Below are 14,772 nucleotides of genomic sequence, written 5' to 3'. Positions count from 1 at the left end.
GGTATTGACTTGAAGGAAGTGGATAAGCGTGGGCGAGGGTGCAAGATGGACGGTTCGTTCGTGATCGGGTTTTCGCGTCGGTGCCAGGTACAGCGATGATGTCGTCGCAAAAATTTAGAGAAGCTCCATCGTTCGAGCTCCGTCCCGGCCGGTACGTACCTAGAGCCTCAGAGTTGAGGTCTCCACAGGCGCATGCTTAGATACTCGCTCTCCTTACCTAATCGGATTTGCACATGCACAAAAGCAAGGTCGCTTAGGTAAGGCGGCTGGTGAGCATAAGTTTATGAAAAGAGACAGGACCGGGAAACGTTTCTTGGTGGCAGGTCTGTGGTGGTGGTATACTCGGCTCTCTGACCGAGCACTCGGTTTCTCATCCGCGCACCTCCAACCCTTCAAACCAAACGACCGCTTGGGAATACACTGCGCGAACGAGAGCCCCAGAACCTAGTCTCCCGCCCGCCACCCTTCACGACCTGTCATTGGCCTTCACATCCGTTTCTGGACGTAATGGCGGCGGCTCATGGATGGCTCGCCGAGCAGTTTGCCCAACGCGCCAGGGCCCCAAAGTCAAGGAATGGCTGGGGAACTGGAGCCCACCTACAAGCTACGGATCATAATCCAACTGGCACTCATCATCAACCTGCTTCCCTATCGTTTTGACCGCGCTTATCAGCGAGCGCCGCTGCGCGTCCGATAAGGCCAAGTCTCACCTCCCACCCTCACCTCTCAGGGTGTTGGTGCGCGGTTCCCAGGGATCCCGTAACCAACCGAAAGAGTTGGTGTTTGGCGTCGGGTGTTTAGGGTGTCCGTTGCGGCGGCGAACGAGCGGGCGGTCCAGTATGCAGACACTGTAATCTGTATCTCACTCTGTAATTCGTAGGGAGATCTACTTGTGCATACCCAACCTTACTATGCTACTATGAAGGTAGGTAGGTATACGACTCAGGAACGGCATCCCTGGCCACGTCTGGTGGCCTGGTAATTATCCGTACCTTTGGTGTTTTGTATATGTAGTACGTACCGCTGTCTCGATAAGTAGCCGTTGCCGCAAAAAGAAAGAAACGAAAGGGCGGATGGCTGCCGGTCCTCGAGCTCGCCCTCACCGACTCCTTCATATTTGAAGAGCATTCCGGAAGCTGATCTGTTGTATACGTTTACTTTGGCTTCCATTTATTCTTCCCTAACAATCATCCCATCTGCTCAACAGAAACCTCTTTCGCGTCAAGACCTGGATTCAGGTGTTTTGAAACGGTTTTTGGGCTGCGTGCGAGAGCTTGGTCGCTTTTATCCCGAGTCGCATCTCGGATCGCAAGTTGGTGGCGACAAGGGTGTTACTTCTTGAGCTACAACGATATCGGCCCCAGATCCGAGCAATACTTCTATTCGCACGACTCTCTCAACCACAACACCTGCCCTTCTTCTCTTTCTCTCTTCTTTTCTATTCTTCTTCAAGACACACCTCCGACATTGTAGAGTCTCACTGGCATCTTCATCTTCTTTGTGTGAATTGCCACTCTACTCACTTCACACAATGGCATCACTGAGATTGCCCCTCCCCCGCCAGATTCGGCTGGCTGCCCCGAGGTCAAGGATCGCCGCCCGCCAGACACCTGCTTCCTCGTGGGTTTGCAACTCATGTGTGTCAAGCTCGGCATCGTCCTCGCGGATTCCCCGTGTGAGGACTTTCAGCGCCTTTGCAGCTCTTCAGAATGCCACCAGTGCAAAGATTGGCTCAGTCGATCCCTCCCTTGAGCCGCTGCAGAGGCCCGAGTCCTTTATTCCCCGACACATCGGACCTGATGTTACCGATGCTGAGGCCATGCTGAAGGCGCTCGACCCTCCGGCAAAGTCAATTGACGAGTTTATTGCCCAGGTTGTCCCTCCGGATGTCATCTCCGAGAGGAAGACATTTGGTGCTTGGGACAATGAGGGCCCCCTCGATGAGAGCAAAGTTCTGGCGAGAGCCACTGCCTGGGCCAAGGCCAACGAGGCGGCTCCGAAGCCTCTTATCGGTGCTGGATACAACCCCAGCGTCACGCCCCGTGTAATTCAGACCAACGTCCTCGAGAGCCCTGCTTGGTACACCAGTTACACCCCCTACCAACCCGAAATCAGCCAGGGCCGCCTTGAGTCGCTTCTTAACTACCAGACTATGGTGTCCGATTTGACCGGGCTCCCCATTGCCAACGCCAGTCTGTTGGATGAGGGTACGGCCGCCGCTGAGGCCATGACTCTCTCCATGAACGCTCTTTCATCATCCCGGGCCAAGAGACCCGGCAAGACCTTTGTTGTCTCACACCTCGTTCACCCTCAGTCTATTTCAGTCATCCAGAGCAGAGCTCAGGGATTTGGCATCAAGGTCGAGGTTATCGACGTCAACGCAGCGGATTCTGCAGAGAAAATCAAGGCACTGGGGCAGGACTTGGTTGGTGTCATGGTCCAGTACCCTGACACCCAGGGCAAGGTTGAGGACTTCAAGGGACTCTCCGAGCTTGTTCATGAGCAGGGTGCCCTCCTCAGTGCCGCCACCGACCTGCTTGCCCTGACGGTTCTCACGCCACCCGGCGAGTGGGGTGCTGACATTGCCTTTGGCAGTGCCCAGCGCTTCGGTGTTCCTCTCGGCTTCGGTGGACCCCACGCCGCCTTCTTTGCCGTAAAGGAGGCCCACAAGCGCCGCATGCCCGGTCGCTTGGTCGGTGTCTCCAAGGACCGAAACGGCAACCGTGCCTTGAGACTGGCTCTGCAGACCCGTGAGCAGCACATCCGTCGTGAGAAGGCAACCAGCAACGTCTGCACTGCTCAGGCTCTTTTGGCCAACATGGCTGCCCTGTTTGCCGTTTACCACGGACCCGAGGGCCTGAAGGAGATTGCCTCGAGATTGGTTCGTCTTGCCCGTGGAGTCCAGGCCGTTGCCGAGGCCTCGGGTCTGGAGACCGAGCAGAGCGGCGCCAGCCCTGATGGCAAGGTTCTGTTCGACACCGTCGTCATCAAGGCCAGTGACCGTTCTCAGAAGATCCTGGCCGAGGCCAAGAAGGCTGGTCTGGGCTTCCGCGATTTTGGAAACGGTGATATTGGCATCAGCGTCAACGAGCACGTCACCGAGGAGGTGTTCAAGTCCATTGCCGCCGTCCTCGGCAGCGCTACCGGTACCCAGACCGCAGAGGTTGCGAACAAGGCCTACGGTGCTCTCACCCAGGACATCACCGAGCTCCTTCCCGCTACTCTTCGCCGCCAATCCGCGTACCTCACTCACCCCGTCTTCAACACTCACCGCAGTGAGACCGAGATCCTCCGATACATTCACTACCTCCAGTCCAAGGATCTGTCTCTTGTTCACTCCATGATCCCTCTCGGATCCTGCACCATGAAGTTGAACGGCGCGACGGAGATGGCTCTGATCACCCTCCCCGGATTCTCCACCATCCACCCTCACACGCCCGCAAGCGAGCTCCCGGGCTACACTGCCTTGATTGAGAGTCTCTCTGACCAGCTGAAGGGTATCACATCCATGGATGCTGTCTCTCTGCAGCCCAACTCTGGCGCTCAGGGTGAGTTTGCCGGTCTCCAGGCCATCCGCAAGCATCTCCTCTCCCAGCCCGGTGGTCAGAAGCGTGACATTTGCTTGATTCCCGTTTCCGCCCACGGCACCAACCCTGCATCCGCTGCCATGGCCGGCATGCGTGTCGTCCCCATCAAGTGCGACCAGAAGACCGGTAACCTTGACATCGAGGACTTGGAGGCTAAGTGCAAGAAGCACGCCGAGGAGTTGGGTGCCTTCATGGTCACCTACCCTAGCACCTACGGTGTCTACGAGCCCGCTGTGAAGAAGGCTTGTGAGCTCGTCCACAAGTACGGCGGTCAGGTCTACATGGACGGTGCCAACATGAACGCCCAGATCGGTATCGCCTCGCCCGGCGAGATCGGCGCCGACGTCTGCCATCTCAACCTCCACAAGACCTTCTGCATTCCCCACGGCGGTGGTGGGCCCGGTGTCGGACCCATTTGCGTCAAGGAGCACCTCGCTCCCTTCCTGCCCGGTCTCGCCCACGACGCCGACCAGGCCATGGTTTCCAGCGCCCCCTTTGGCAGCGCCGGTATCCTCCCCATCAGCTGGGCTTACAACGCACTGATGGGCAACGACGGTCTCCGTCTCGCCACCAAGACCGCCATCCTCAACGCCAACTACATCCTCGCCCGCCTCAAGCCTCATTACAAGATCCTCTACACCAACGAGAACGGCCGCTGCGCGCACGAGTTCATCCTCGATGCCCGTCCCTTCATCGCCACCGCCGGCGTCGAGGCCATTGACATTGCCAAGCGTCTCCAGGACTACGGCTTCCACGCCCCGACCATGAGCTTCCCCGTTGCCAACACACTCATGATTGAGCCTACGGAGAGTGAGAGCAAGGAGGAACTCGACCGCTTCGTCGACGCCCTCATCAGCATTCGCGAGGAGATTCGCGAGGTCGAGGAGGGCAAGCAGCCTCGTGAGGGTAACGTTCTCCGCATGGCGCCTCACCCCCAGATGGATGTCATCTTGGGTGACGGCGAGGGCAAGTGGGACCGTCCTTACTCCCGCGAGAAGGCTGCGTACCCCCTGCCTCACCTCAAGGAGAAGAAGTTCTGGCCTAGCGTGGCTCGCGTTGACGACAGTAAGCTTTGTCCTTTTCCTGATTGATATTGGAATCTTTACTAACAGAGTACAGCATACGGTGACACTCACCTGTTCTGCACGTGCCCTCCTGTCGAGGATACCACAGCAGAGTAAATCGATGATTCTGCATCCGATAGACATGATACCAGCAGACCATAGATTTGTGCCTGCATGACAGCTTTCATGTTTTCAACACTCGAACGGCTAGGCGATCTCAGACGGGGCATCTACCCTGCTGACATCCCTCTTGTTCCTTGACATCCTTCAACATTTTTCCAATCATCTCTTAGCAAGCGGGGATTTGAGTTCCTACTATTTCAACAGGGAATACACATACACCTTCATGTTTACTATATATGAATGTGCGGGCGGGTTTATGGGGCCGGAGACATGGGCCACCGGGGAGTTTTAACAACAAAACAACGAAAATGGTTGTTTTGTTGGGGCTATTGCATTATCGGGCGTGCGAATTTGGTTTTGGTTATCTAGGTACCTAGACTGGCATTTCTAGCCGGGAAAAATATTGATATTGATAAGTTCAACTTGAAGTGCCTGGTGGTGTTTGGAATGATGTGTGCCATAATGATCGCCTTTCCACCCTCTTCATGTTTTGGTGGAATCATACCCAGAAGAAGCCTTCCAACTGCTTACTTTCATGGTCTTTGGCTCTAGTGGGGAGTCTTTAGACAGCGTCTACCGCCCTAGGCAAAATCAACTCTTCGGGAACTGAGCAGGTAGGGTGGCAGTGTTTTGTCATCCAGAGAGCATCCTTTCCATGATAGAAAACCCTGCGAGAAATGGGGTTTTGGGTATCTAATCTGACTGATGACTTTCCATGGTAGCCATGTGCTTCTAGGCGGTCGGATTACATGCAGTGATGACCCGAAGATTCAAGAGACTTTGTGTTCCCCGGTACACCGAGCCGACCCCACTCGGCGGTCCGGCCTTCCTGATCAGGACGCCGTAACCTTCCAGGTTCCCACCTCAAAACTCCCCCAGAACTACGGCTCATCACCTGTGAGCTCACCTTACTCACCCTCATCTCATATCTCGCTCTATCGTCTCTCGTCAGTTGATTGTCGCGGACTTTCATCAATTGAGCGTGTCCTGGCTCACAAGTAAGCCAAGATGGTCCGGATTACGACTTTAGCAGTCTCCGGACTCGCGCTCCTCACTCGTTTCGCCTCCGCGGTCGCGACGCAGGCAGACATCGAGTCGCCCGACTTTACCACCCTCTCGGTGCCGGAGCACCCGCACCACGCCATCCGCATCAAGGAGCAGAGCGATGAGATTTGTAACGCGGGATCGAGGCAGTGGACTGGGTGGCTAGACACCGGTGGAAAGCACCTCTTCTTCTGTGAGTGAAATGTGCCCAATAGATTGGAAGTGAACGCGCGACTAAAGCGATAATGATAGGGTATTTCGAGAGTCTGAACGATCCCGAGAATGACCCCCTCAGCCTCTGGATGACAGGCGGACCAGGCGGCAGCGGCCTCGTAGGCCTCATGCTGGAACTCGGGCCCTGCCTCATCAACGACAATGGCACAGGCACAGTCCACAACCCCTACGCCTGGAACGCAAACACCTCCATGATCTTCGTCGACCAGCCCGCCGGCACGGGGCTCTCCTACTACGACGAGGACGTCACCCCGCCCGCGACGTCCTACACCGCCGCCGAGGACATGAACATCTTCCTCCGCATCTTCTACCAGGCCTTCCCCGGCCTCGCCACCGCGCCCTTCCACATCGTAGGCGAGAGCTACGGCGGGCACTACATCCCGGCCCTCGCGGCCGAGATCGTCTCCTACAACACCGGCTCCCCGCCTCCTGAGTTCAAGGTCCCACTGGCGTCGGTGCTCATCGGAAATGGCTACGTCTCGCCTGCCGACACGACGTGGGGCTTCTACGATACCCTCTGCACCACCAAGCCCGGCGTTCCGGAGCCCGTGTTTAACGAGAGCATGTGTGGGTTGATTGCCGATGCGCTGCCGCGGTGCATGTACCTCCAGCAGGCATGCTACGCCTTCCCGGACCCCATCGTCTGCGGCGCCGCGACGGACTTCTGCTTCGGGCACGTGGATCTGCTGTATTACCAGGACGTCAAGGCCGGCGGACGGAATCCGTTTGATATTACGCGGCCATGCGAAACGGAGAATATCTGCTACGGTGCCGGGGATGGGATTGAGAAGTACATCAAGACGGAGCGGGTGCTTGCCGCGCTCGAGGTTCCGGAGGCGGTGGGTAAGAACTTTAGTCTCATTTCCATGGACGTCAACGAGCGGTTCGAGCTTGCGGGGGATGTGTTTTTGAGTACCGAGGCAGATGTCAAGTACATCCTCGAGAATGGGGTCGATGTGCTCGTGTATAACGGCGACTTGGACCTCGCGTGCAACACGGCTGGTAACGTGCGGTGGACGAATAAGTTGTCGTGGGCTGGGCAGGTTGAGTTTGTGGCTAAGGAGCTCGAGCCGTGGTTCGCTGTCAAGAAGGGAGGGGAGACGGTTAAGGCGGGCATGTGGAAGCAGGTTTCTAAGAAAATGAGGGGGAGTAAGGAGACGAGGCTTGCGTTTGTGACTGTTGCGGGGTCGGGGCATATGGTGCCGTTGGACCAGCCTGAAGTTGGGTTGCAGATGGTGAGGAATTGGTTGTCTGGGGATTTTGGCAAGGCTGTGAAGGGTGGTCCGGAGATGGTGGTCCAGGGCCAGAAGGAATTCGTGTCTTTGGAGTTGTAGTCTGACACGTTTGATGACAGAAGTTGGACACTTTGACTCGTTTGTTTTGGTAGCTGCTGCTGGATGTGTGGTTGCGTGAACTTTGATGTATACTATTCTTACGAAATCGCCAAGAGAAAGACACGAGTGTAACTATTCGAAAGGCAGCGAAGACTTCAAGAGCACGACTATGTGAGGAAAGCTGAAATTGATATGAGTTCGTCCTCACGGTGTAAGTAGCCCACAGACCACCAAGCTGAAGACATTCTGCGAGAAGCTCGGTGTGCGCATCATCGACTACACTCAGGGCGACTTGATCGATCTCCTTCAGCAAGATGGTGCCATCTTCAATCTTACCGTTGATAATGTCAGCAACGACCATAGGCTGTTCGAATCTGCCCATCTGTACACCATAACAGAGGCCAAGTCCATTCAAGTTGGGGGCGAGTTCAGTACCTTCTCCATTGTCAAACTTGCACTGAGAGCGTCACTTCCGGGTTTCATGAGTGGAAGCAAGCGAAAGTCCAAATATCGGCTGCTGGATCAAGCGTCGGTTACCTGACCATATTGGGGAATCTGGCCGTCGAGAAAAAAGGTCGAGATTGTTATTGGCGAGGAGTTGAGTTTTGGATAAGTCATCGATGGCTTGAGAAAACTTTGAACTGGACGTACAAAAGGCAAACTCAGTACAGCAATCCCAAATGTGTAGGCTTTTTCGGTCAGAGCTATCCAATAGAGACCTCACTATACCGCCGCTTTTTGTTGATGTATTGCTATTCTGCGCGTGTTCGTTACATGTCGCCTGCTTCAATGGGAGGCACTTGCCTAGCGCCTGAGATGCAACGCCAGCTAGTTCATTGAAGCTGAGAATCATAAACATTACCGTTTTCAAGGCGGCAGGTGATCTAACCTAACTGACCGACATAATCGCAATAATCGAACGACAGAACAGGGGGCAATGGAAGGAGCCAGGATAAGACCGTTGGTCACCGAGGCGCCTTGTCACCTAGAAGATCGTCAGCTAGCCGCGGGTATGACCGGAGTTACCGGGCACTGATTGGTTTCTTTTTCTTCCTCTGTCCATTTACACGAACAGGGGTGGAGACTAATTGGACGATCATGGATCACCTTTTCAGCCTCACTGACAGCTATTGCATACAATGCGCATGCTCATGCGGGCATGTCTCAAAGGGGACAATAACCCGAACAGAGCGAAGCAAAACGGATTGAAAGCGTGAACTGCGGTTGGAGCATAATATCACAGTCTTCTCTATACGGTTCTTCCACCTAAATATGTACACTCTGGACTTGTTGATAATATTATGCAATTTTTGAGAAAGCCCCCATTCATTGGCTTCACCACTCGCTACCATGAAACATCATGAAGAACAAATTAACTTAAACGGTTCCTGGAGGAAGGTTGAACACAGTTAACCTGCCTCATGTACCACGACATGCCAACCCTACCTCCAGCGGCATATAATGGAGTTGACTGGTGATAGACAGCGATTGAAACATGACTTGTCGCCCCTGCCTGAGCAATTCGATGTTAGGTAGGAGTGCAAGTGGCTGCAATGCCTAGGGTTTTGTGATATGTTTATCATCGTAAGTTTATGGGAACACAGAAAAAAGTCACTGGCTGAAGCGGTCCTTCACATCTTGGCATCGCAAGCTAGACTGCTTCTTCAACTTTGAGGCTTGAAACTTCCCTATCCTCCTGCACATGCTATCAAATTTCGTGCTTTCTCTGAGTGAATTCCCACCTCGAGACATGTCATATATCATATATCTCCTTGGAAGTGCTGGGAACTATCTGACAACATGTTTCATTCTTTGGTGAATCCTGGCTCCATATATGCAGGCGCGATGCAGCGTAGCTTGGCGAGCTGAAGCAATATTTCGGAATCCCACATCTACCTAGTCTTAAATGGGTTATGAGAGCGAAAGGAGGCCGTTAATATCAAAGAGAAGCGCATTTCAAACTTGTCGAAGGAGCCTCTTCTAACTTTCTTACTACCCGCGAATCGCACGCGTATTCCTCTTTTCATCATCGCAACTTCCTCCCAACCAGATTATCCTTTCCCGATTAATACTTTCTTGTGCTTGGCCGAAGGTGCATCAACAATGGCAGGCAAACAGTCTAAGGAGCTTTCTGAATTGATTGCTGAAGCTGCTAAGAAGGGTATGGCGCGTGACAGCTTCTTCTCTTTCGGAGACGAGGGTCTCACAGCGAGTGTGAGTGCAACTGGACGGTTACTACGAATCACTCAGCATTTTCCAGGCCAGAAGACAGGACTATGCATCGACGATAAGGGTATGAGCGAACCCTACTACGTTTCTTCCCGCTTAGAAGAGTTTCTCGAACGTTCTCGCGACGAAAAGGTCGGAGGGATCGGCCCCCGCATCGACTCCTTGTGGCCAGGGTCGGAGTCTGACCACGACATTGTTAACGACCGATGGCCCACCTTCACCAGGACGATGCGAGGCAAGACTTTGAACAAGCTGCGTGTGTCTTATGTGGCGTTTCAGGGCACCATCTACCAGAAATTCGAAATCATACACCCAAACGAAACACAATCGTCACAATCCGAAAGCAAGGAATTCCCGAGCGACATCTTGCCTACTCTATCACTTGAGTTAGAAGTTTTCATCAGGGACCTAGACTTCGTGACCTGGGGAAACCTTTTCAATAAGGCTTCGTCGCAACCACAAGTGCCGGTTTACACCACTTTTCATGGGCAAGCAAAGAACCATGTCACACAGGAACACAAAAGTCCTGAGACTCCCGGCAAACACTTTGTCCTCCATGTACAAGTCTTGGATCAGCACAATACGATGGAACTGTTCAAACCAGACCAGGAGAACATATACCACACTACTCCGAGTGATGGCAATGATCCTGATCGTCAGGCCGTATTAGTTGTTCTGGCATATACTCTCAAACAATGTACCGCATCTTCAGACTCCGATCCTTTGCCAGACTGGGAGAGGTTTATCGAAGCTGACAAGCTTCTTCACCATTACGACACAGTCAGTTTGACTAAAAACGATACTTTAGACTTCTTCCTCAGGAGGAACCTAGAATATATATTGTCCGTCTGCAGCATTCCCGTGTCTGAAGCGTATTCTGACGGAATACCTGCGATTGCTCTCACCTGCGGCGATGTTGATGGTCACCGAGTCAGCAACGCAGCAAGCTTGTAAGTAGTTCAAATTGATAGCGTTACATCCGCTAATGGGTGTCAAAGCTATGCTTTTCAGTTTTTACTTCTCGGCTTGGACCACTTCAAGTTCTTACATTCAGAACTGCCAGATGGCATATGCGATTGTGACAAATGGCCTCTATTCTCTACAGCATCGTCTTATGTCTGCATGATGAAAAGACGTATTGAGCGCGTGTGCAAGGGTCACATGAACTGGGTCTTCCAGAGAGCGGCCTTGTCTAAGAATCCGTTCTGTCCTAACTATTGGACCAGTGGTGATGAAATCGAGGACTGGGAAGATAATTTTTGGCTTCCAAGAAAATCACTTGTCGAAGCCCCATTCCAATTTATTAAAGCCGCGGACTTTTACAAAAGAATCGATGGGGAGATGCCCGAAGATCATTTTCAAGCGGCGAGGGCTGCTTACAATAGCTGGATTCGCCTTCTCGAGAAGATTGAGAAGTCCGGGAAATGCGCGTTCCCCTCTTACAAGGACAGCGACGACGGAAAACCGATCAAAACATTCTATCTTACAGACCATGCTCTCATTTGGCAAGCAGTAAGATCTGCGGAGTCAATGAAGCTTCACTCCTCACCCAAGGATGATCCTGAGTTAATCGAGAAGATGCGTGGATATTCGGCTGATAAGTTGCGGGAAAACATCGTCAAGAGATTTACGACTGAGAATTCTCTCTTGAAGCAGAGAATGATCGCCGTGAAACGAAGTCCTACTCAAACCCGATTTCTTTTCCGCTCAAAAGACGTTGCTCTTTTCCGTGCCATGGGAGAGGGCTTGTTTGAGCAAGCCGAAATCCAATGGATGAACACCCTTGACAGCCAGAAACACCATGAAGGGAATGACGACACCGACTGGAGTGATCCTCGAAGATTTTCTCTAGCTATTTCAATGGCCCGGCATGGGAAACTCATCAACTTTCGCACCAGAAAGGAGCTGACTGAGCAAGCCTTATCAATTTTACTCAGTACCTCCTCTTCCAACGGACTTTTCGCAGGAGCACTCGATGAACGACAGAGTTCAGCCATATACGAGGACGAGAGAGACCGAGACAACTATTGGACAGTAGTTTTCGAAGTTCCGTACATCTTGTGGAAAGACTACTGCTCTCTGCCTAGCTCGGACCCCGAAGACGACACGAATCGTAAATCGAAGTCCACAGACAGCTGCCTTGAGCATATGTGCCAGTCCGTTGAGAGGATCTCGAAACATTTGGGAGATCTAACAGTTCATCCGACAGAGACAACGGGGCCAAGATATCGTTACGGCTACTGGATGAAACACAACCTCCCATTCAACAATGTGATAGACGACAACAACGTCGTGGAGCTGCAGGACGAGTGGCTTTATAATGAACCTGATTTCTTCGTCAAAACCACGGCCATGACCAATGTCGACAGGGGAGATAGATCAGGTGCCGACACAAACACAGAGACTTCGATGTCGGCAAAGGCCATCTACGCGTACGTTCAGCTCAAGATTGACATTAAGGAGCCTAAGCCGTTCAAGGAGAAGCGGCCTTTGTCAATCTTCCCAGTTGATTACTACTCGCAGAACGCGGAGAATTCGTTTGAGGAAGATATCAAGTCCCAAAGAGAGACCCAAGATGCCAAAAAGAGGTTTTGGGCTTTCATTTCGACGAATGCGGAGGAAAATTCAAGCTGCACCAAGACATTGGCTCCAAACGAGAAACGTGAACAAGCAGAGATGGAACATTTCTTCGACAGACACAAGACAAACAGCAACTTCTTCACCGAAGAAACAATAGCAGCGCTGAACATATGGACAACGGAGTTCCAAATGGCCTTCTACTCTGGTGTTAAGGATGGGGAGTTTTGGGGCGGAAACGAAATTGAAAAGGTAGCAATGGGATTCCGGTTCGAGGGCGACTTTTTCGACAAATATTGGACCTGCCGTTTTGTGGTGGCAAATCCTCATTTGCCGGCTGAGGAGTATGAAGTGCAGACTGGGATGATCAAGTTGCTGCAGCAAGACCACGAAGACGACTATGTTCACTCTTCGATAGTCAAGAAAGGCCCTTGGGAACAACGGAGAGTGCTCGAATTGATATTGTTCGGACACATCATCAGCGAAATGGCTACGAGCGCGCGCCATATCCTGGAATTGGCCGAGCGCACTGTGCGGAAACAGAAAAACAAGTTGGAACAGAGGCTTCAAAGGCTCCAAGGCTCTGAAATGTTCAAACAAGAACGAGACGTTCCGTCCCCAGAAGACGGCGGACCTATTGACTACAACAGCTTCATAATCACCAGCAATGAGTTCCGCAAGTTCCAGGAACGTTTGCAGATGATACACGGAGATTTCGCAAAAGCCAGACCCATCAGCGACCATTGGCTCAATCGAGAAAAGGATCGTCAAGCCGAACAGCCCCGGTGGACCTTCAGCGATGAGAGTCGCTATAGGCCAGTACTGAATAAGTTACTCGTCACAAACCGGCGGGCTATCCAAGACCTGGATCGCAACCTCAGGGGAATTTCTACCCTTTCAGAGTCGATTACGAAAGAGCTCGAGTACGTGAGCAGCGGTCTCGAGAGCATCTCAAATGAAGAAAGCCGACAGAACAACAAGGATGTCAAGCTTTTCACGTACACAACTGCCGTATTCTTGCCTCTGGGGTTTGCAACAGGCATGTTCAGCATGAGCGGGACGCCTGACGCACAAACTGTCGGCGGAATGTTTGGACTATTTGTTGGAGTATTCATCCTGGGTCTATTGATAATTCTTTCTGTCGCAAAGGTTAATGCCAAGTATGGAAACAGCCGGCAAATTCGGGAGAAGCTGATGAGGTGGGGGCGGCAGAAGATCGATAGGCCGTCCCTTTTGGGTACATTGATAATTCTCATTCTCATTGTCGGAAAGGTCAACGCCAAAGAGCTGACCAGGCGGGGGCGGCAAAAGATCAACGAGGCGTCTCTTGGGCGTGGACGTGAAGCAAGTGCGGAAGGAAAATCAACCGAAGAAACGAACGCTGAACGCAAGGAAGATGATACGGATAAAAGACCGCGGCGAAGGTTTTGCGGCTTGAAATTATACAGGAAGGAAAAGGACGATGCTTTGGCAAAACACAGAGAAGGGCACGTGGAAGAAGGGAGGGGGGGACTCAGCTTCCCCAGGGTGGACGAGACGGCAACCTCAGGGAGCGCGTAAAGCTTCAAGGGTTGAGGGCCAATTCATGTTTCGAGGTCATGAGGTAATGTGACGAAGAGTTCAGGATAGTTTGTGACTGCATAATCAATTTCTACGCGCAACTTGATGCTCTATAATCGTTGAATTGCAGCCCTTGCCAGTTGTTGAAGTCAAACTATGGTTCTAGTAAGGCTCACGATGCGGAGTAGGGCTCCAAGATTTAGAACGTCGCGGCCCGGGGCGCCGTCATAGGGCTTTGGAACAAGTACCTGCCATTTCTAACGGCGCCATCCTGTCGGGTTTCTTCACCAAAAACTACAATGCACAGATACATCGGGAAGAACACATGGGGAAGGCATCCAATTATCCGCGCGGCATCACCATAGGTATTCGAAGGATGATTGAGGACAAGGTAAGGAGAAGCCGGGGCGCGTCGTCTCGTTCGTTCGATATTCTGCCACGGAAACCGGATGACTGGGAAAGGAACCCACCACTGGATCCCTTCCAAGGTTCATTTCATTTTCCGTGCTCACGCACTAGAGCTAATGAGCCAAAATCTGACGGGTGAGCTAACAGCTACAATTTCTGTGGGTATTTACAAGGGGACGGGAAGCAGTTGCCAACTTGCCATCTCATCTTTCTGTCCCTCTACAAACAAATCTGCTTCACCTTCTCCTCTACAAGACACCACCGAAGCATCTTATCAGCCTCAGCACATCTATCAGAACGTTTGTCATCGACAACAGCAGGTCTAGATCGAGAGATTCGAGACACGGAACATGGCACAGATCACGGATGCAGACACGCCCGCTGGCTCAGCCCCCGGCCATCAGATCCCTGCCGAAGGATTCGCGAAGGCACCTCACAGACTCCCCCCAGCGCCTGCCTGCGCGACGATGGAGATTTCGCTTGGCTCCAGTTCAGCGCCATTTTAACCTATTCCCCCTTCTTCCTAGCGTCACATCCAAATTTATGAACTTTTTTTTTCTTACCTCCCAAGCGGTGGTGTGCTAGACTGCTGGTACCTGTTATTTGGCTGCC

General features: G+C 52.5%; 3 protein-coding genes across 3 annotated transcripts; all 3 read left to right on the top strand.

The window, feature by feature from the left end:
* Positions 1–1,531: 1,531 nt before the first annotated feature.
* CABS01_14684 (glycine dehydrogenase) lies at positions 1,532–4,768 on the top strand (the record flags this gene model as incomplete). The annotated part of the gene is made up of 2 exons (XM_060548022.1): positions 1,532–4,652; positions 4,707–4,768. The coding sequence occupies 2 exons, from the start codon at positions 1,532–1,534 to the stop codon at positions 4,766–4,768; spliced, it is 3,183 nt and encodes a 1,060-aa protein (XP_060393139.1).
* A 1,014-nt stretch (positions 4,769–5,782) lies between these two features.
* Positions 5,783–7,927, top strand: CABS01_14683 (serine carboxypeptidase; the record flags this gene model as incomplete). Its single annotated transcript, XM_060548021.1, has 3 exons — positions 5,783–6,011; positions 6,071–7,382; positions 7,606–7,927. The coding sequence occupies 3 exons, from the start codon at positions 5,783–5,785 to the stop codon at positions 7,925–7,927; spliced, it is 1,863 nt and encodes a 620-aa protein (XP_060393138.1).
* Positions 7,928–9,489: 1,562 nt separating this feature from the next.
* Positions 9,490–13,752, top strand: CABS01_14682 (uncharacterized protein; the record flags this gene model as incomplete). Its single annotated transcript, XM_060548020.1, has 2 exons — positions 9,490–10,565; positions 10,614–13,752. 2 exons carry the CDS (start codon positions 9,490–9,492, stop codon positions 13,750–13,752), a joined length of 4,215 nt encoding a protein of 1,404 aa, XP_060393137.1.
* Positions 13,753–14,772: the final 1,020 nt, after the last annotated feature.

The sequence above is a fragment of the Colletotrichum abscissum genome, assembly GCF_030869225.1.
Source record: "Colletotrichum abscissum strain IMI 504890 chromosome Unknown Scaffold_56.1, whole genome shotgun sequence".
Taxonomy (NCBI): domain Eukaryota; kingdom Fungi; phylum Ascomycota; class Sordariomycetes; order Glomerellales; family Glomerellaceae; genus Colletotrichum; species Colletotrichum abscissum.
This window is presented reverse-complemented; position numbering and strand designations above follow the sequence as displayed.